A 20,468-nucleotide genomic window follows, 5' to 3' on the forward strand; every position below is an offset into this window, starting at 1 on the left:
CTCGGCCATGCCTGGGATGGTGACACCTGCCAGGAGCCGGGCCTGTGCCTGACAGAATGGCTCCTCCGTCCTCCTACCTGGTGGCCCATGGCACACGACCCCAGTAGCCAAGGGCTGGCCGGACTCCCGCAGCTCACAACAACTGGACAGAGCCCCCTCCCCGACCCCTGCTTCAGGAGAGGTGGCACGGCTTCCACCTTCCCAGGCAGAGTGGTAGAGGACACATCCCCACTGTCTGCCCAGGCCTGCAGGAGAACCAGGGAGCAGCGGGGATGGTGCGAAGGGTGCATGCAGCCTGCCCCTCGACCTCTGTCCACCGCACTATGCATCCCTGCAGGCACTCCCCCTACAGGCAGCCCTCCCCACGGCGGCCCCCTCGCTTCAGCCAACGCTCCTCCCCTGCCAGCCTCCATCATGGGGCCCTCTGGGAAAACCTCAACCAACCTGTCCGCACCATCTGCTTCCTGGAGGGACTTAGGCTACGCAGCATCCTTCAAACAGTGTTGTTGTTAAGGAAATAATGAGAAATTGAGCTTCAAGCTCTCATCGAGAGCCAAAGACAGAGAGAGAGGTCTTCCACCTACTGGTTCACTCCCCAAATGGCTCTAACAGCCAGAGCTGAGCTAATCCAAAGCCAGGAGCCAGGCGCTTCTTCTGGGTCTCCCAGGTGGGTGCAGAGACCCAAGGACTTGGGCCTTCTTTCACTGCTTTCCCAGGCCGTAGCAGAGAGCTGGATTGGAAGAGGAACAGCCGGGACTCGAACCGGCGCCCATATGGGATGCCGGCTCCACAGGCAGAGGCTTAGCCCTAAGCAGTGTTTAAGAACAGACATCAGCAAGGTGTTTGTTAAGACTGAGCAAGAGCCAGGAGAGGAAGAGGGAGGCAGATGGACAAGTCAGCGACCAGCCACATGGCTGGGAGGAGGGGAAAGTCCTTCCGGTTGCCCACCCCAGCCTCTGTGACCCATGCCCTTCTCCCTGCAAGGCCGCCACGCCTCCTCCCGGGAAAATAAATCAGCCCCGGCAGGCTGGGAAAGGAAGAGAGAAGGCGACATCGTGAGGCGCAGCCGGTTCTCAGGGCCATCTCTGGTGTCCAGCTGCCACGCCCTGGGGCTGGGGGCTCCCAGGAGACCACGGGCTCTGGGCAGACACCCAGGAGTGTCTGCTTATCCATCACCCAGGCATCCCAGGCCACCCACTGGCATCCAGCTCTTCATTCTGCCTTCCCTACGGCCCCAGCACCTAGCCACAGCCTGGCACACGGGAAACACCAAACAGGAAAGGGAGGGTCCACTCCACAGAGGGTCCCCAGCCACTGTTCTGTTCCCCAGCCCCCAGGAGGCAGGTGAGAAGAGGGAGAAGGTGGGGAGGCCCGAGGAGGCATGGCAGGAAGAAGGAGAAGCTGCAAGTCCCCAAGAAAGCACCTGAGTGAGTGACACTTGGAACAACTTGCTCCCCGTGCCCTTCCCCTAGGCCACTTCCAACCAGTCATTCAAGAAATATTTCCACAGCACCTACCATGCACCAGGGCCTCTGCTGGGCCAGAGACAGACACAGCCCTGGGACACACACACAGCAGAGGGCTGCCTTCCAGTGGCAGAGACAGCAATCCCAAAGCTCATCGCAGGGCACTCTCAGGTAGGGAGGAAAGCAGAGAGGTGTGGTGGGCTCCCGCAAAGTGAAGGGAGCAGCTTCCGCAGGAAGGGAGGGGAGTTTCACCTAAGAGGGCCCGCCCATGTGGTGCTGAGCGGAGACCGGAGGAGCAGCACAGGGGCCACAGGAAAACCTGAAAGCAGCTCCAGGAGGAGGGGAGAGGTGGTGCAAAGGCCCTGGGGTAGGAACTAGCACGTCCCATCAAAGGAGGAACCGAGTGGGAAGGCAAAGGCCAGGTCAGCAGGGTGCAGTCTACACCAGCCACGACTTGGAAGGGGCTGGGAGATGCGGACCCTCTCTCCTCTTCTGCCTTCTTAGGCCCACATCCCCACCCTCCCAGCCCCTGCCACCTTTAGAGGAGCCCGTCAGACGCCTCCGGCAGACGTGACCCTCACCCCCGTCACTCTGCAGCAGGAGCCGCCCAGCTCCAAGGTGACAGGAGGGGCAGGGTGTGCACCCCAGAAGCCAGCCGCCTCCCCCCAACCTGCACAGCTGCCTCCTCGCCAGCCTCGGTCTTCCCAAGTGCCCCCCAGAGCCATGATGTCATTTCCAAAGGCAGCCAAGCCCTAGCCAGTCAACTCCCAAGTAAAGCTGCTTAACACAAAATGAAGCATTTTATAACCCCCTGTACATTTTTTTTTTTCCCTGAGCTGGCACAGACACCGCTTGAATCCATTGCCAAAACACCACCAAGAGCCGAGCTGCGTTTCAGAGCGGGGCCAGGGCCACACTGCAGATCCCCTTGCTCTTTCCCTGCTCAACCCCCAGCTCCCGCAGCCTCTGCCGCAGCACCGCAAGCAGCTCCTGCCCCTCTCCCTCCGGCGCCAGAGGCCCCTGGGTGGAAGCAGAGGTGGAATCGCCATTGCGGGCGGACCCCCTGCTGCCTGCACTCCGTGAACCGCGCACCCCAGGCAGCGGGAGATAAATTTGGCTGCTTTCTCACTTTGCTTGGGGAATGTTCTTTATTTTTCCTGTGTTAGGGTGTCCTTTTAGGGATGCCAGGCACGGACTCCTGCGGTTTGGAGAAATCGGAAAAACTGACCAGTGACAATCTCTGCACCCCCACCCCCAAGCGCCGCACCCCTGCCGCCACGGGCTGGGCCATCTCCAGCTTCTAACATCCAGAAAGCTGTACCTTACACAGGGACTAGGAGGAGCTGTGGCTCCCAGAATTGGTCCTAGGTCCATCCCTTGGAGCACCAAGGTTGGTGGACTCGACGCCCCTAGCCCACTGCCCTGGGCACACAGCTCTGGCCTCAGCTCATCCCACGAAGCCCCTCCGCTAACATGCTATACGCACAGGCAAAGGTGAACACGCCAACCCGGGAGCCGCACCATCACCATCGGAGGAGCTGGGCGACCCGAATCAGGCAGTGCAGGAGGCACGGGGAAGCGGAGGCCTCACGGTCACACTTACAAGCTGGGAAGTTAGGGCTACTTGGTGGCCAGTGTCAGAAAACCAACCCCCAGGCCGGCGCCGTGGCTCACTAGGCTAATCCTCTGCCATGCGGCGCCGGCACACAGGGTTCTAGTCCCGGTCGGGGCGCCGGATTCTGTCCCGGTTGCCCCTCTTCCAGGCCAGCTCTCTGCTGTGGCCCGGGAGTGCAGTGGAGGATGGCCCAGGTGCTTGGGCCCTGCACCCCATGGGAGACCAGGACAAGTACCTGGCTCCTGCCATCGGATCAGCGCAGTGCGCCAGCCGCAGCGCACCAGCCGCGGCGGCCATTGGAGGGTGAACCAACGGCAAAAGGAAGACCTTTCTCTCTGTCTCTCTCTCTCTCACTGTCCACTCTCCCTGTCAAAAAATTAAAAAATAAAATAAAATAAATCCATAAAAAAAAAAAAAAGAAAACCAACCCCCAACCTGCACCAGTCAGGTGGGGCAACTCACTGGCTCAGCTAAACAGAACAGAGCGTAGGGCTGGCTTCAGGTGTGGCTGAACCCAGAGACTCCAGCAAAGCTACACAACACAGTCTCCCCGTGGACGCTGGCCCTGATGAAGGCGTGTTGACTGGTGGCTTGGGCGAGGTCAAATGGGCTCAAGGGCAGACCCAGAAGGAGCTGCGTGTGCCGGCCGCTATGCCTGGGAAGGCAGCAGAGGTTGGCCCAAGGACTGGCTCTGCCCTTCAGATAGATGGATGGATGGATAGACAGACAGACAGACAGATCGATCTTTTAAAAAGCGCCAACTCTGCAGGGCCTTGACCTCCAGAACCATGAGAAATAAACATCTGCCTCCTACAGGCCACCCCGGCTCTGGCATTTTGGCTACAGCCGCTGAACAAACTGACACCTCCCCGAAAACTCTCAATGACCTAGTCCCCCATCCCTTAGTCTGTAACTCCCAGCACCCAAAGGGACAAGCAAATACAGAGGCCAGCATTGTGGCCCAGCAAGCTAAGGGGCCACCTGCAAGGCTGGCACCCCAAATTCCAGTGCTGGTTTGAGCTCTGGCTGCTGCACTTCCGGTGCCTAGGTCACAGCTGAACAGAGTTCCAGACTCCCAGCTTCAGCCTGGCCCAGCCCCAGCTGTTGCAGTCATTTGGGGAGTGAACCAACGGATGCAAGACCTCTCTCTGTCTCTCTGTTTCTCTCTCTCTCTGTCTCTGTCTCTCTCTCTCTCCCTTTCACTCTGTCACTTTGCCTTTTGAAAAATAATTTAAAAAAAAATGAAGATAAATACAGGACAAATACCAGGCTATTTTAAAAAAACTATTGGAAAACTGGATGTTAAAAGATGTTTATTTTGGTGCCAAAATCTAAAATCCATGTATAGTTTAACACCCACTTTCCATGAACTTTTTCAAAAACACTTCTATGTGCCGGCACCGCAGCTCACTAGGCTAATCCTCCGCCTTGCGGTGCCTGCACACCAGGTTCTAGTCCTGGTCGGGGCGCCGGATTCTGTCCCGGTTGCCCCTCTTCCAGGCCAGCTCTCTGCTGTGGCCAGGGAGTGCAGTGGAGGATGGTCCAAGTGCTTGGGCCCTGCACCCCATGGGAGACCAGGAGAAGCACCTGGCTCCTGCCTTCGGATCAGTGCGGTGCGCCGGCCATGGCGGCCATCGGAGGGTGAACCAACGGCAAAGGAAGACCTTTCTCTCTCTCTCTCACTGTCCACTCTGCCTGTCAAAAAAAAAAAAAAAAAAAAAAAAAAAAAAAAAAAAAAAAAAAAAACTTCTATGCACAGATTTAAACACTCCCGCTCCTCAGAACTACAGCCTGCTCCGCTGTACATTCATTCATTCACAGAATAAAGCTTCAAAGCACCTACTATGTGCTAGGAACCGTTCTAGCACTGGGAATAGACTCTTGAGTAAAACAGACGAGTTCTGTCCTTATAAAGCTCACTTTTTGAAAAGACATTTATTTGAAAGGTGGAGTGACAGAGAAGAGAGAGAGAAAGAGGTCTTCCTCTGGTTCACTCCCCAAATGGCTCCAACTGACGGAGGCAGGCCAGGCCAAAGGCAAGAGTCTTGCATTCCATCCGGGTCTCCCACTTGGGTAGCAGGGGCCCAAGTACTTGGTCCATCATCTGCTGCTTTCCCAGGCACATCAGCAGGAAGCTGGATCAGAAGCAGAGCAGCTGGGATGTAAAACAGCACTCCAATATAGGATGCAGGCGTCCCTGCACCCTGTGGGCCCGTCTCTCACTAGGATCTGTCACACAGGGGATCCGATCTCAATCTGAATTTGAGGGGGACACAAAGTCAGCCCACAGTAAGCTATAATACAGGACACTCATGCAACAACTCCGTTTGCCTTCTTTGCTCCAGAACCAGGTGAGGGCTCCTGTTGGAGGTTCTTACCCTCACCCAGAGGCAGAGTTCAAACCTCAGAGGGAACCCAGGAAACACCAGCTCTCCACACCACGCAAGAGAGCACCAGCACCTCCGGGAGCAAGGGGCCTTGGTTCAGTGACACGGAGGCGTCAGAGCTGCACACACACACACGGCTGGGGGGTGGGAGTGTTCTAGAAAAGCCTGCAGAACAAAGCAAAAGCCTGTGTGGCTGTGACTCTGGGGCGTGCACTGCATCCCTTCCCTGCTCTGCCTGATGATGGCTCACCAGGACTACACACGCACAGCAGACCCCCCCACTCACCGATCCAGAGCCACCGCCCAACAGCACGTGGGCACTGCAGCCCCCAGGGCCAAGGGCCACACGGACCGCCCCAGCCTGGCCAAGGCCTGGCCGCCATAGCTCGAAAGCCTACCTGCCGCATCCCCGCTCCCATCCCAGAGCTCTGCCCACAAAAGGCAAAGAGGCAGGGGCTTCAGGGGCTAAGGACACAGCTTCCGCGGGGCACCCAAGGGGAGGCACAACTTCCACAAAGTTTGCTGGAATTCAGTTGTCAAGGACACTCCTCTCAAGAAGCAAAGACCAGGTCCAACGCCGCGAGGCCGCAGAGGCTGAGCTTGACCCAGGCACCCCAGAAAGCACCCACCGGGCCAGGCATGCGCCGCAACAGCCTCTCTCTGCCCCAGGGAAGCTGAACCGTTCCTAGGAAGGCTCGGTTGTCCCCCAGGGTGGGTGCTGCCTAAGTCACCACATCCTGTGTGGCCATGGCCAAGGCCTGTCTCTCTGAAGAGCCTGATCCCATCCAGGTGCCGGCTGTGTTTTTTTGTTTGTTTGTTTTTAAAGATTTATTTTATTTTTATTGGAAAGACAAAGTTACAGAGAGAGGTAGAGACAGAGAGAGAGGTCTTCCATCCGCTGGTTCACTCCCCAGATGGCCGGAGCTGCATCAATCCAAAGCCAGGAGCCAGGAGCTTCTTCCAGGTCTCCCAAGTGGGTGCAGGGCCCAAAGACTTGGGCCATCCTCCACTGCTTTCCCAGGCCACAGCAGAGAGCCAAATTGGAAGAGGAGCAGCCGGGACTAGAACTGGTGCCCATATGGATGCCGGCACTTTAGGCCAGTTCTTTAACCTGCTGCACCACAGCGCCAGCCCCAACAGGCTGTGTTTTAAAGAATGGTTCTGTTGGGGCTGGCACTGTGGTATAACATGTAAAGTCACCGCCTGTAGTGTCATCATCCCATATTGGCACTGGTTGAGGTCCTGGCTGCTCCACTTCCGATCCAGCTCTCTGCTATGGCTTGGGAAAGCAGTAGAAGATGGCCCAAGTCCTTGGGTCCCTGCACCAGCATAGGAAGACTCGGCAGAAGCTCCTGGCTTCTGGCTTCGGATCAGCGCAGCTCCGGCGGTTGCAGCCAATTGGAGGTGAACCATCAGATGGAAGACATCTCTCCCTCTCTCTCTCTCTCTCTGCCTCTCTCTCTCTCCCTCTCTCCCTCTCCTCTCTCTGTGTAACTCTGATTTTCAAATAAATAAATAAATAAATCTTTAAAAAAATAGTTCTGCAGCCCAAAATGAGTTTTAGGCCAAACTTGGAAAGGACTCTGCGTCCAGAAAACTCGAAGATGAGCCAGCTAGATGCTGTGAGATGCACTCAACAGACCTGGCCCTCAGCACCCAGCACACTGGCACCCAGTGGGACTGTTTGACACTCTCATACTCATCTGTGTATAATCCTTCCCTCCTGGAGCAGATGTCCATGCTCCCTGGCCACCATCTGGGGGACCCCTCTCCCCAGCTCTCAGTCCCGGGGGCCTATGTGCCCTTGCTAATACGCCTCTGTCTCCTCCTGGCCATGGGGATGACTAGGGGAGGTAAGGGTCCTGGTCCCGGTTGTTCCACTCAGAATCAAGACTTCTGCCCAGCCTGTGCAAACACACACAGTAATGGGTTCACAAAGACAGCTCTGGGGCAGAGTCCAGGGAGGATCTGGAGGCTGTGCTGGAACCCAGTCTCACTCTCACTCATACTTCTCAGTGCCTTGAGCCAGTGAACTCTCTTTATTCTGCTTGTTAATTTGAGTTGGGTCTCCATGCAGACAGAACTTAACTGAGGACCTACTATGTGCCCTGCGATCAAAGTGGCCCAACAACTCCATCTCCCAGCTAAGTCTGTTTTCCCTGCTGGCAGGAAGCAGTGGGGGTGATCGTGGGGATGCACATGCAGGCACACACGCACCCAGGAACACAGCAGGTGTTATATCAGTGCTTGCCAACACAGGCCTTCTGGAAACTTCCAGGCTGAAATGGACAACAGCAGGCTGGGCGCAGGCCGCACTGGGCGTAAATCTGCAAACAGCAAGGCCGATGTGGGGCTCAGGCCTCAAGGTCCTACTTGGTGTATCCCCTGGGCCCAACAGCAGGAAGCTTTGGCTGCTGCTGAGTGAGGAACCAGAAAGCAGCGCCCAGCCCAGGAGGCCCAGCCCAGCACACCTCCCTCCCCCAGAGCCAGCTCCAGAATCCATCCATTGAGGCTTGTGCCAGGGTGTGTGTGCAGCAGATACACTCACTCTGTGCTCTGCCAGAGCACGCCCTTGGACACAAAGACCCAGGAAGGTCAAGGTTGAGAAAGCCCTGAGGGTGGGCATGCCCGTGGGTAGGAAAGAAGTGGGCAACTCGCCACAGCCGGGAGAGTCCCCAGGAGCCCCCAGACGCACACAGACTCTGGCTCCCCACGCACATGAGCCCGGCCTCCTCTAGCATTAGGCTTGTGACCTGGCTTTGGGAAGGGACGGGGGCCTGGCAGCATTCGCCCTGTGCCGCTGAGCCAGCTGAGGATGTCCTGCAAACCACAGGCTTCCCGGGAGGTGGACAAAGACTCCAGCCACTGAAAAGGAAGTCCATGCCACTCCCCTCGCCCTCACCACCAGGAACACAGGCACAGCGGCAACCCTGCCCCGGAACCGCAGCGCACTGCAGCCTGTGGACTTCTCGGGCACCTGTGGCTCAGAAGGCAGAGGACAGGCAGTTCCAGGAAGAGTCCCACTCTCAACCACCAGCCAGGCACACCTAACCGGCCAGCAGCCCACCACGCCCATCTGCTTCCCTCCCAAAAAGCAGCCCCAAGCAGGTGGCTGCACGAAGTCAGCATGCTCCCAGCCAGCCATGGGGAGCGGCCTCTCTACCTCGACACACCTGTTAAAGGCACACTTTCCCCTGCAAGCCAAAGAAGCACCCTTCAGGCCACCGTCTCCATCCCTGGTGCTCACCAGGCTTCCTGTTCAGGCTGCACGCTAAAGAAACTCATTGAGGGGCCGGTGCTGTGGCATAGTGAGCATAGCAGGTAAAGCCGCCTCCTGCGCTGCCGGCATCCCATATGGGCGCCAGCTGGGAGTCCTGGCTGCTCCACTTCCAATCCAGCTCCCTGCTAACAGGCCTGGGAAGGCAGTGGAAGATGGTCCAAGTGCTTGGGCCCCTGCACCCACGTGGGAGACCTGGAAGAAGCTCCTGGCTCCTGGATCTGGATCAGCCAAGCTCCAGCTGGCTGTTACTATCATTTGGGGAGTGAACCAGCTGATGGAAGCTCGCTCTCTCTCTCTGTCTCTCTGTCTCTCTCTGTAACTCTGCTTTTCAAATAAATAAACAAAATTTTTTTATAAGAAACTCACTCTGATCACACATTAACTGAAGACCTACTAGGTCCCGGCACAGCACACACAACTTCCATTTTCACTTAACCACTGCGCCACTTCCACTGCTGCCACGCCTCTGTGCTTTGCAGGAGACAAGAGAAACGAACATTGGCTGAGCACCTACTATGTGCTCTAGCCACAGGCCAAGGCTATCCTGGGGAATGGAGAGGAGTACGTGACCCCGGGCCTGGACATGAAGGAACACACCCCCGCCATCGAGGGGCACAGGCAAACTTGTCCGTCTTTGCGAGTCTGGTAGGTTAAAAATGGTATTTCCCGGTGGTATAAATGCACAGTTCTCTTATTATAAACAGGATTCTGAATCCTTTTAAATGTTTAAGATCCCACTAGTATTTCTTTTTCTGATTTCATTTCTATCCTTTGCACTTGGGAGATATTCAAAATATCTAACCAGCAGTGTAGCACCAGCCAATCAGAGAAGGCGCCGGCCTTGGGCAGGGCCTGGCGTCCTGAGCCAACGGGGCTGAGCCTCGGCCCAGTCTTTGCCCCATTTTCCTGTTGATTTATTGGCTATTTTCTTAGTGTTTATAAGAGCTCCTTACACATTAAGGGAATTATCTTTTGCCTGTGTTATGCGTCTCTGGCTTGATTTATTATGGGTTTTGCAATGCAGAAATGTTTTATTTTTACTGAGTTAACTGGTTCGGTCTTGTTTTATGGTTTGTGGGCTTGGGGTTATATTTAGAAAGGTCTTCCTCACTCTGATCCTATTAATGTTCTTTAAAATCTCTCCTATGTTTTCTTTCAGTATTTTTAAGTTTTCTTTTTCTGTTTAGATTTCTGATCCATTTGGGATTTTTTTTTTTTTTTGGCTTTAGGAGAGAGGGAGGAACCCAATTTCCTTTTTTCAGGATAGCTATGCCTTCATCCCAATCCCAATCAGAGGCACCCATCGTCCCCAGAGATGTGCAGTGACACCTCACTCAAACACTACGGTCCCAGGTGGAGCTGGGTCCATTCTGAACTCGTGTCCACCCCCTGGCCTGTGCAGCACCACTCAGAACCCTCCGGCTGCAGGGCCATCGGAACCTGGTTATCGTCCCCACCTCTGTCCCTTCTTCAGAACACACCTGCCTGCCCTTGTGTGCGACTTTGTCTCACGAACTGCAGATTCAGGTAAGCCCCACGGGTGGGTGCGCTGGCTTACATTAAGCCAACAGGCTCAGTTAGGGGCGACTGACCCGTCTGTGATAGGGAATCTTTGCATCCAGGAATAACATGTGCCATGACATATATTTAAGTCCCCAGCAGTTGCTTTTATCTTCTCCACACACTTGAACGTTTCTCACTGGGTTTCTTCCCTGCTTTCAGTACATTGTGAGGCCAACATCAGCGGGACCGTTTCTTGCTCTGTGCTTCCTAACTGGACACTGTTGGCATATAGGAAAGCCCACGGGTGTTGGGCAGGGTGGGGGTGTCCTCGATCATGCTCAAGCCCCCAGGCCTTCCGCATGGTGCAATGTCAGCTGACACCAAGGGGCTGAGCATGCTCCCCACGGCAGCAGGGACTCGTGCCCTGCACCTGTGTGTCTGGCAGCACAGCCCCCGGGGGCTGGCCCCAGCCCGGCTCTGCACTGCCCAAATGCAGCCAGAGTGAGGGGCGCCCCAAGCCAATACGGCAGCAGTGCGCCCCACCATGCTGTGGGAGCAAGAAAGAAGCTGGAGCAGGCACACAAAAGGCGAGCTCGAGCCAGCCGGCAGCCAGGAGCGAGCCTGGCAAAGGTGCCAGTCCTCACGCAGCCCCAGCCCTATAATTGGGGCCCACAGGTCACTCTGGCCACAGCTGAACAAACCAGGGTGTAATTAACTTTCCACTCGGCTTTTTACATAGCAGCGGTTCACCTGTGCCAGAAAAGGAGGGTCTGCCCGGCAGAGGGGGCTGGGGCAACGTGTTGGGGCAGCAGAGGGAGGAGAGGCCAAATTAACCCGCAGGGAGCTTTGGCGGGGAGGGGCTGTTGCTATTTGCACAGCCCCTGCTCCCTTAGTATTATTTTTTTAAGTTGAGCATTCCCAGCCACCGTCTGGAGTCCAGTTTGAAATTGCTGACGGTCCCCGCATCATGTGCTCAGCGAAGCCGCTCAGACCCTTCCTCCCAAGAGGGGGAGCTGAGTGAACCTCCCCAGCCCTCAGAGCTACTGCTGCCCACGGTGTAGAACGGGGACACCTGGCGCAAAGCCATGCCTCCTTGCTGGTGCTGCTGCAAAGAGCAGGTAGATCATCCACTCAACAAACTCGCAGTCAGCGCCACTGTGGGCCAGGCGCTGGGCCAGGCCCAACAGGGAACAGAGGGGACATGGCTCTTGTCCCCACCGAGCCTAATCGTGGAGGAGATGGATGATAAACACGCTAGGGACAGGACAGGACAGGCCAGCATGTGGCCCCGTGCTTAGGGTGCCCGTGTCCCTACTACAGTGCCTGGGTTCCATACCCACCTCCAGCTTCCTGCTAATGCGCACCCTGGAGGACAGTGATGAGGGCTCAAGGAGTTGGGTCCTATCATCTTCGTGGGAGACCTACAGTGAGGTCCTGGCTCCTGGCTTTGGTCAGGCCCAGCCCTGGCTATGGTGGGCATTTGGGGAGTAAATCAGAGGATGGGAGCTCGCTCGCTCGCTCTCTCTCTTTCTCTCTCTCTCTCTCTCCCCCTCTCTTATATAAATAATTTAAGATGCAGGCATTGTGTGGCACAACAGGCTAAGCCACCAGCTGGAATGCCTGCGTCCCATATCAGAGCACAGGTTCAAACCCAATCCAGCTCCTTGCTAACGTGCCTGGGAAGGCAGCAGGTGATAGTCCAAGTGCCTGGGCCTCTGCCACACTTGTGGGAGGCTCAGCTGAAGTTCCTGGCTCTGGCCTGGCCCAGCCCTGGCTGTTGTGGCCATTTGGGGAACAAAGCAGCAGATGGGAGGTCTCCATCTCTCTCTCTCTCTGTAACTCTGCCTTTCAAATAAACACATAACTTTTTAAATGATTACAGTATAATTACAGAACCCGCTGCATGCCATGGACCACATGGGGGCAGGGGCTGCAGGGCGGGGCTGCAGGCGGAGTTCCGGGTGCTGGGCACACAGCACGTGCCAAATACACAGTGAGTGTCGGGACTACAGCCTACCGGGCAGTGCAGAGAAAGAAGTGCCTGCTCACACCTCTGCCGCCAGCTCCAGCTGAGAGCCCCTGGAGGGCAGCTAGACCCTGCTCTGTTCCAGAACCGCCTCTCTACACCCAGCCAGGAGCCTGGCCCCAGACAGCGTCAGGGGGCAACTGCTGGAGGAAAGACACCAAGGCTCAGCTCCACACAGGTCCTGAAGGTGATTCCTATGGCAACGCTAGGACCCCCTCCCCCTCTGTCTCTCCCCCTTGTAACGAGAAACCAAACCATGCCAGCCGTCCCCTTCGCGAGGCCAGGGACTTCCGAAGGCCACGAGGTGCGCCAGCTTGGCAGGTTCCAGGAGTGACACAGTGCCGGTCCCTGCTGACATGGTGTCACTCGCAAAGTCAGCTCTGTAGCACTGCAACCGTGTAGATGCAGCACCCAAAAGTCCTCGGCCGTCGGCCAAGCAGCAGTCAGTCTCCGTCACAGAGGATCCTGGAGGGGCAGCATTTGTACCAGAAAGTGACAAAACGTTCCACCTGTGTCCACACAGCTGGTCCATGGGTCGCTGGCTTCGGCACGCACATTAAGAAACTACAATTATGGCCGGTGCCACAGCTCACTGGGTTGATCCTCTGCCTGCAGCACCGGCACACCTGGTTCCAGTCCCAGTCGGGGCACCAGATTCTGTCCCGGTTGCTCCTCTTCCGGTCCAGCTCTCTGCTGTGGCCTGGGAAGGCAGTGGAGGATGGCCCAAGTACTTGGGCCCTGCACCCCATGGGAGACCAGGATAAGCACCTGGCTCCTGCCTTCGGATCAGATCGCGCAGCGCGCCGGCGGCCACTTGGGGTGTAAACCAACAGAAAAAGGAAGACCTTTCTCTCTGTCTCTCTCTCTCTCTCTCTCACTGTCTAACTCTGCCTATCAAAAAAATAAATAAATAAAAATTTTAAAAAAAAGAAACTACAATTAGCCCGTGCGTGAAGCCAACCTCTTGTGCCTGCGTCTCCAGTGCCCAGGCTGTTTCCAGTTCTCCTAGAAGACAATGAAACTCACCCCCTGCAACCGCTGACAGAGCCCAGACTGGCTTGGCCAGCACTGCCCAAATGGCCTCAAGGTCAAGTGCAGCTCACTCCCTGTCCCGGCATCACTGGGGTCCGAGGGATTGTGCAGCCCCAGCAGTGCCACTTCCTGACTGTGTCCACACTCGGCGAACAGGCACACCCACATGCACCGCTCGAGGCACCACCTTCATCCACTCTGCCGCAACAACCCTCTCTGTCCACACCCGGTATTTTTATGGAGAAGGACTCCGCTGTTTCAAAGAAGCCCCGAGCAGGGCCACAGGCGCTGGCCCGTGAGCAGGGCTGCAGGGGTGCAAGAAGAATCCAGCAGCTGTCGGCGCAGGAGAACAAACAGCGTGGAGTGGAGGTTTTTTTACTGATTTCACTTCATGTCACAAAAAAGCAGCACTTAGAGCCTTGTGGTTAAGGTTGGTTTCTCTTCAGACACAAGCGAGAGCAAGAGACAGAGAGTGAGCGCGAGAGCCGGGGAGGGGGCACGAGCAGGCCCTGAAGGAGCTGTGTGCGTTCCTGAGGCCCAGGCTCGAAGCACTCAGGGCACTGAAGGCTGCCCTGTGCTGAGGGGCCGTGAGCAAGGCACCGCTCAAGCTCACGCCATGCAGGGCCCCGGGAGTCCCTCTTTGTGGCCACTGTCACCCCCCCCACCGAATCTGCCTTGAGGATCCCCCTCCTCAATGCGACCCCTGCCCGTACCTCAAACACTACCAAGCCTCCAAGCTCCCCAGCCACAAGCTGACCCACAGGGCCCACTCTCGCACCTGTACCAAATCCACCTGCGACAGCGAGAGTCAAGCGGTCAGTGTGAGAAAGCACAGCCACATTCAAGCCCCCTCGGCAAACACCCCCCCCACACACTCCCCCCTCACCTGCCAGCCCTCCCAGACAGCAGTGACAGGCCCTGCAGGGGATGAAGGTAGGTCAGGACCCACAGGGGCCCCAAATTCTCAAATTCCCACCTGGCTGGCAGACCGTGCCACTTGGTCTGCATCCCCACCCCGGCAAACAACTCCTAAAGTCCTCAGATGCTTCCAAGTGGGGTCTCTTTGCAGGCCACTGCCCTGACTGCTGGGGGTAGCACCGGGGAGCTTCAGCAAGGGGGCCGGCAGCAGGTGCAGTGGATCACAAAGAGCCAGTGACCTGAGCCAACCACACCTCTGTGAGGAAGCTTCCAGAATGCGGAAAGGTGAAGTCCCCTGGAGGGGTGCACACAGGGCATGGGAGCTCCATACCCTGCCCCAAGCAGGGGTCATGGGAAGTCTGATGCATGAGCTCTTGGGCAGACACACAAGTATACCAACCCAGGCTCGTGACTGGCATGGCCCGGGCTGGGGTGGGGGGAAGAGCCCCCAACCTGTGGGGCCTGGTGCTGTGTGCAGACCGACACAGGAACTGAACTGGAAGGCACCCAGCTGGCATCGGCGGCACATGGCACAATAGCTGATGGGGAGGAATCCCCACACTTTTGGTCACAGGAGGGCTGTGTGGGTCGATCGCCTTTCTTAACATTTCCTCTTGGCAAGACTTATCCGTGTCCATGACACAGCTGCCAAGCACCCACAGCCTGCCTAACCCCCGGCCAGCACAGCCCTCTGTGTAATGCCCAGGTCCGTCACTCCCCCACAGTGTGGGCGCTGCATCAGAGGTCCGCTCAGCAACGCACAGCACGTGGCAAGGCGGTGCCGTCTGCTGAACAATCCACAGTGGGCGCCAGCAGACCAAGGAGCCTGGCCCGGCAAAGCTTGCTATTGCATTTTCACATGGGCACCAAACTTCTTTGAAAGGAAAAGTTACAAAGGGGAACGAGAAAGACAGAAAGAGAGAGAAAGATTTGTCATCCACTGGTTCCCTCCCCAGATGGCCGCAGCAAAAGCCAGGAGCATGGAACCCAATCTGGGTCTCCCACATGGGAGGCAGGCACCCAAGCATGTGGGCCATCATCTGCTGCCTTCCCAGGCACATTAGCAGGGAGCTGGATCAGAAGAGGAGCAGCTGGGACTCGAACCGGGGTTCTGATACGCACACAGGCAGTGGCTTAACCTGCTGTGCCACAGTGCCGGCCACTTCCAAACTTTTAACGGAAAATCAATTCTCAAACAACCTTTGATGCTAAAGTCTAATGCATGAAACAGAATTCTTAAGGTGAACACATCTGATTGGACTAGACCGCAAAAGAGCCCTCTCCGTGTGGCAGCCCCCAAGGGTCCCAGAAACCCATCTGCGGACACAGTTTGCAAACCACCACACTGCGTCCTAGGCAGGGAACAACACACAATCCCTAGCACTAATCCCGCCACTCATGATCCTAGGAACACAAATCCTGGGGGAAATGACTTCCCACGTCTCATCCACGTCCGAAAACTCCCAGGCCAGGTCCCAGGTCCTGCCTTCTTGGGGCTGCTAACAGGCAAGGTGGCTTCCCCTCTGCTTTAAGGAGTTTCTAACTCCCTTCCAATGCTCCAGGGTCGGGGATATTCCCGGCTGCTGTGTCCCTGTGGAGGTCGTTAGTGCGGTCCTTTTAGGAAGTGCAGTATCAGAGGATACCACCTGTATCGATAAGGACGGCTGGGGACCCTGCAGAGGGAACCGCCACGGATTTACACGGAAGGCGCAGGCGGATGAGGGAGGAGTCAGCCGCGGGGAGGAGGAGCCTCCCCCGGGGACCCAGGCACCCTTAGCCCCACTTGTTTCTGGCACAGACTCTCACAATCAGCCCTGAGCCTCTCGTTCCCCTTTTCCCCTTAGAAACGCTGCCATTCGCACACGCGTGGCTGAGGCAGGAGAACCTAGAAGAGCAGCCGGACGGGGCAGGAGTGAAAGGGACGGGATCGCAGCCCCAACACGGAAGAGACTCAGGCCAGCACCGCCCTGCTGTAGCAGCCACCGGAAGGGCGTGCTGGCTCATTCAGAAACTAAAGAGGTTGTCCTTTCATTCGATTGACTGACCGGTCAATCATCTTTCAATAAGTATTATTTCCTTCTCTTTACAGGTAAGAGCCCACCTCGATTCTTGGGTAAACCAAGAAGTACACCGGCACCTATTATCCTCCCCAGCAAGTGGATGCTCACTCATGCCCAGGGTCCTGAAGAGGTGCCAGCTGGGCCACCAAGGAGCCATCGCCTTTCCACCTTGGTTCACAGGAGGAAATGAGGGGAGTGGAGAGGATAATCCCATGGGTCCCTTCCGATTCCGATGATAGGATTATGAATTGACTACTACCTCCGTCTCTGGATGAACGCTCACAAATCCAAAGGACTGGAGCTTGGATTACTGAGCACCAAAAAGTCCCAAACTGGGAGAATTCCCTTGAGTCTTTTTTCTCTTGTTTGCTTGTTCGTTTTGTTTACTCAAAAGGCAGAGAGACACAAACAGAGTGACCTGCTGGTTCGCTCCCTAGGTGTCTGCAACAGCCAGGCCTGGGCCAGTTCGAAGCCAGGAGCTGGGAGCTCCATCCAGGCCTCCTCTGTGGGTGGCAGGGACCCAAGTACGTGAGCTGTCTCCTTCTGCCTCCCAGGGTGCACATGAGCAGGAAGCCAGGATCAGAAGTGGAACCATGAATAAATCAGGCATAAGGGATACAGGTGTTACACGCTGGGTTTTAACCACAACTGCAAACCCCACCAGACCAGAGCCTCTGTGTTTGTATCTGCTCCCTCAGTTGAGAACAGGGACTTGCGCCATCCAGGGCTGGGCAAGGCCAGAGAGCAAAACACCGCAGCTCCCCCGAGCTCTGGGCTTCCGGTTTTCCACTCAGGACGAGCAGTAGGGGAAGTGAGGACCTGAGTCCCCAGGCGACTCCAGATCTGCCCCCTTCCCCTCCAACAGGGCACAGGCTCCCTTCAGAAGATCAGCCTGAGGCTCCTGGATCTTTCGCACAAACCAACATCCAAGGGGTTGCATTTAGCATCACAAGGGAGGAAGCTATCTCAGGACGGCTGTGTAAGGAACATGGCCGCCAAGCGTTGGCTCGCCACAAATCTCCCAGCCTAGAAGTGTGTCCTGCCCCAGGGAACACCTATGCTTCACAGTTTCTTGCCCATCCACCCAGACCTCACACACACACACACATGCACACACACACTCACATAAACCCCTCGTGAAGTCCCACATTACTCCTAAACGCCAGGCAGGGCTACAGTCTGGTCTGCAGAAACAGCTCCCGGCCACCCTCCTCCTCCTCCCATGCAGACACCATGCACAGAGGTGTCACCCAGTCCCTTTCTGCACGGGCTGCCCTTGGCCTTGGCAACTCTCCCCGTCCCATCACCAGCCCGGCCTCAGAGCTCACTCCTTCACGCAGCTTTCCACACTTAAGCTGCTTAACTTTGCACTAACAACCTCTTAATTGCCGGGTTTCCCAAAGACCTTCCAGAAATCCGGGGTGCTGAGCCCTCCGCACCATGGAGAATGGTGTGGTGGGGGCCAGGAGGGGCAGGGCGCCTCCTGCTACTTCCTGCCTGCCAGAAAGCTGTTGCTTTTATTTCTAATTGTATTTAAAAGGCGGATACAGGGTACCCAAGACACCACAATAAAATGACATTAACTGTAAAATTACATTATTAATTCTTTAATCTCACTTGAGGCTTCAAGCTGTTGCTATGTCCAATTATCCGTGTAACCACCTGTCAGAATCCCGGCGCTAGTTAGCATTACCTCCAGGACAGCGGTGGGCCCGGTGGTCGGTCAGGTCTGCCAGAGACTCGAAGTCCTGCTGACAGTGATCGCAGGTGTAAATTGACTCATCCTCCATGTCTTCATCGTCCTCATTTCTCTCCTCTTGACTTGTCACGCTGTTCCTGTCTTCCAGCACACGGCTGATTTTCCGATCGCACTCCGGCTCTCCTTCTAGGCCTCCTGCCAACAGCAAGAATACAGTCCACGTCAGCTGACAGGGTCTGGGGACAGGGTTTCTAAAGAATCGCCCAGCATTTATGAAGATACGTTTAATTACTCCACCTCCCGGGGTCCATTATTCCTGACACCTCTCAGTACATTAATATATGGGGGTTTTCTGTAGCATGTGGCGCCGTAATTCTCAACTGCATTCTTTCTTTCACGCTGCAAATCTTTCGGGAGGATTTCTTGTCATCTCCCTTCTGTGCCTGGAGGCTGGGGTGGGGGTGGGGGTCGTGACCCTGGAGAGAGGTAGAAGCACCTGGGCATTTGTCTCCTAAAAGCCCAACTCTGAGACATGCCTCCATCGGCTGCTCCAAGCGCACCTAAACTTTCAGGCTTCTCCAAAGCCTTGCAGTGGAGAGCCAGGGGGAGATCTCCCAGCCAGGTTCACCTCTCCCACCTGACGAGCCTCCCAGGGCAGTGAACGTGGCTTGCTTCTTAGCTGAGGTGTCCTGACTCTGCAGCGAAGGCAGCCCACGGGGAGGGGCCGTGGATAGATCTCCACCCCCTCCGCTGTGACCCGCTGGAGGGGGAGAAGCAGGCTTGGGGCAGCTGGTCAGGCTCTTTACAGTAGACACCTGCTCTGTGCGGACCAGCGGCTCCTCGGTGGGAGGAAGGGAGGGTGTTGTCCCCGGGACCCGCATGTACACAGCAGTCGATGCTGTCTCCAAGCCCGGCCCCATCTCACAGGCCCCCAGCTGCAAGGGAGCGCCAGGCCCAGCCCCTGCAGACAGGGACAGCTTGGCGATTCCCATTTCACAGGTAAGGGGCACCCCGTGTCCCGGGTGGCAGGGGAGAGTAACACCCCAGCACCCTGTGGTCGCCAAGTGCGACATCCTGACTTCTCAATTAGTTCACCTGCTGCAGGTCGGTGGGAAATGGAGCAAAGCTTCCATCTCAGAGCTTAATGGGGCACAGCAAGAATTTGTAAATCAAAGGGCAAAGGAAAGCATGGTGGATGGAATATGGAGAATATTTCAGTAATCCCAATAAATGTCAGTGGATTAAACTTGCCCACTGAAATACAGAGACCCCTGGATTGGAAAATCCAAGCGTGTGGTGTCTCTTCCGGCCAGCTGTCCCCGTAACAGACCTGCCAGCGCAGAAATCAGCAGCACTGATTCCAAACAAAGAAATCTCCATGACACATCTGCATGATCATGAAAACATGGGTATAGGAGAAGTGTGTGCGTGCACATGTGTGGGTGTGCATGGGAGTGTGTGCGTGCACATGTGTGTATGTGCATGGGTGTGTGTGTGTGCGCACATGTGTGGGTGTTCGTGTGTGTCCGTGTGTGCACATGCATGTGTGTGCATGTGTGTGCGTGCGCACATGTGTGTATGTTTGTGTGCATATGTGTGTGTGCACATGCATGTGTGTGTGTGTGTGCACCAGCAGGAAGCACCAAGTTCCAGAAAAGAGGCTTTAGCACACAACCTCTGCACCCCTGAGAGCTGGCCACCAAAGCAAGACAGAGAGGCGTGAAGCTAAAGAACACATTCCATTCGAAGGGGAAACCACAGCCCCATAAATATTTCAATTTAGGCACAGATAATGTTATAAGGGGCTCTGTCTCTCCCATCCACACAGAACACACACCACCAGGCACCCGACGTCCAGAACCTAGGAACACAAATCAGCCCATCGGAGAGCCAGCTGCTGTCTGCCGAGGCGGGCGGCGTGGCAGGACGCGCCGCAGAGGCAGTAAAAATCAATGTTTCCATTTGTGGCCCATCAAAACATCTCTCTCCTTGCCAATTAAGGGACGTACAATTTTTAGGTTCTTTTATTATCAAGACACGCCAACTCCTGGCAATACAGAAATCCCATTAAAAAGCCGAGCAGCATATTTATCTCAGGGAATCTGATCTGCTGCGGCGGCCACGGCGAGAACTAGGGAGCCAAGAAATGAGAAATATCATCGGGAGCCTGCGATATTCTAAGTCATCATACAACCGTAGTTACACGGGCAAGCGCCCGCTCTGAAATTCCTAGTTTTCCATCTCTTAATAAAAAAGCACTCTGTAGAGGATAGAAAAGCAGCGTAATTCCAGCTTTATCTCCTCTGCAGACTCTCTCGATGGTAAGTTCATACCCAGCACCACGCTCGCGCGACTGTACTTAACACACAACTTAATAGACAGATTGAAATTACCCCCTTGTTGTTTTTTCCATAACAGCTCATCCACTCCACAACTGGATCCACACACACACATCACAATGCATTTGATCTCCTTAAATCTG

The 20,468-nt window shown here is 55.9% G+C and overlaps 1 protein-coding gene across 2 annotated transcripts in view; it reads right to left on the reverse strand.

Moving 5' to 3' along the window:
- The window catches only part of ZNF423 (zinc finger protein 423), a 327,810-nt gene that overhangs the window by 204,590 nt on the left and 102,752 nt on the right, over positions 1-20,468 (reverse strand). For both annotated transcript variants that reach the window (XM_051833900.3, XM_051833899.3), the window contains one exon: positions 17,981-18,181. In XM_051833900.3, the coding sequence (XP_051689860.1) occupies positions 17,981-18,181 (201 nt within the window). The remainder of the gene's footprint in view (positions 1-17,980; positions 18,182-20,468) is intronic.

The sequence above is a fragment of the Oryctolagus cuniculus genome, chromosome 18 (genome assembly GCF_051225735.1).
Source record: "Oryctolagus cuniculus isolate XC-2025 breed Fujian yellow rabbit chromosome 18, ASM5122573v1, whole genome shotgun sequence".
Taxonomy (NCBI): Eukaryota; Metazoa; Chordata; class Mammalia; order Lagomorpha; family Leporidae; genus Oryctolagus; species Oryctolagus cuniculus.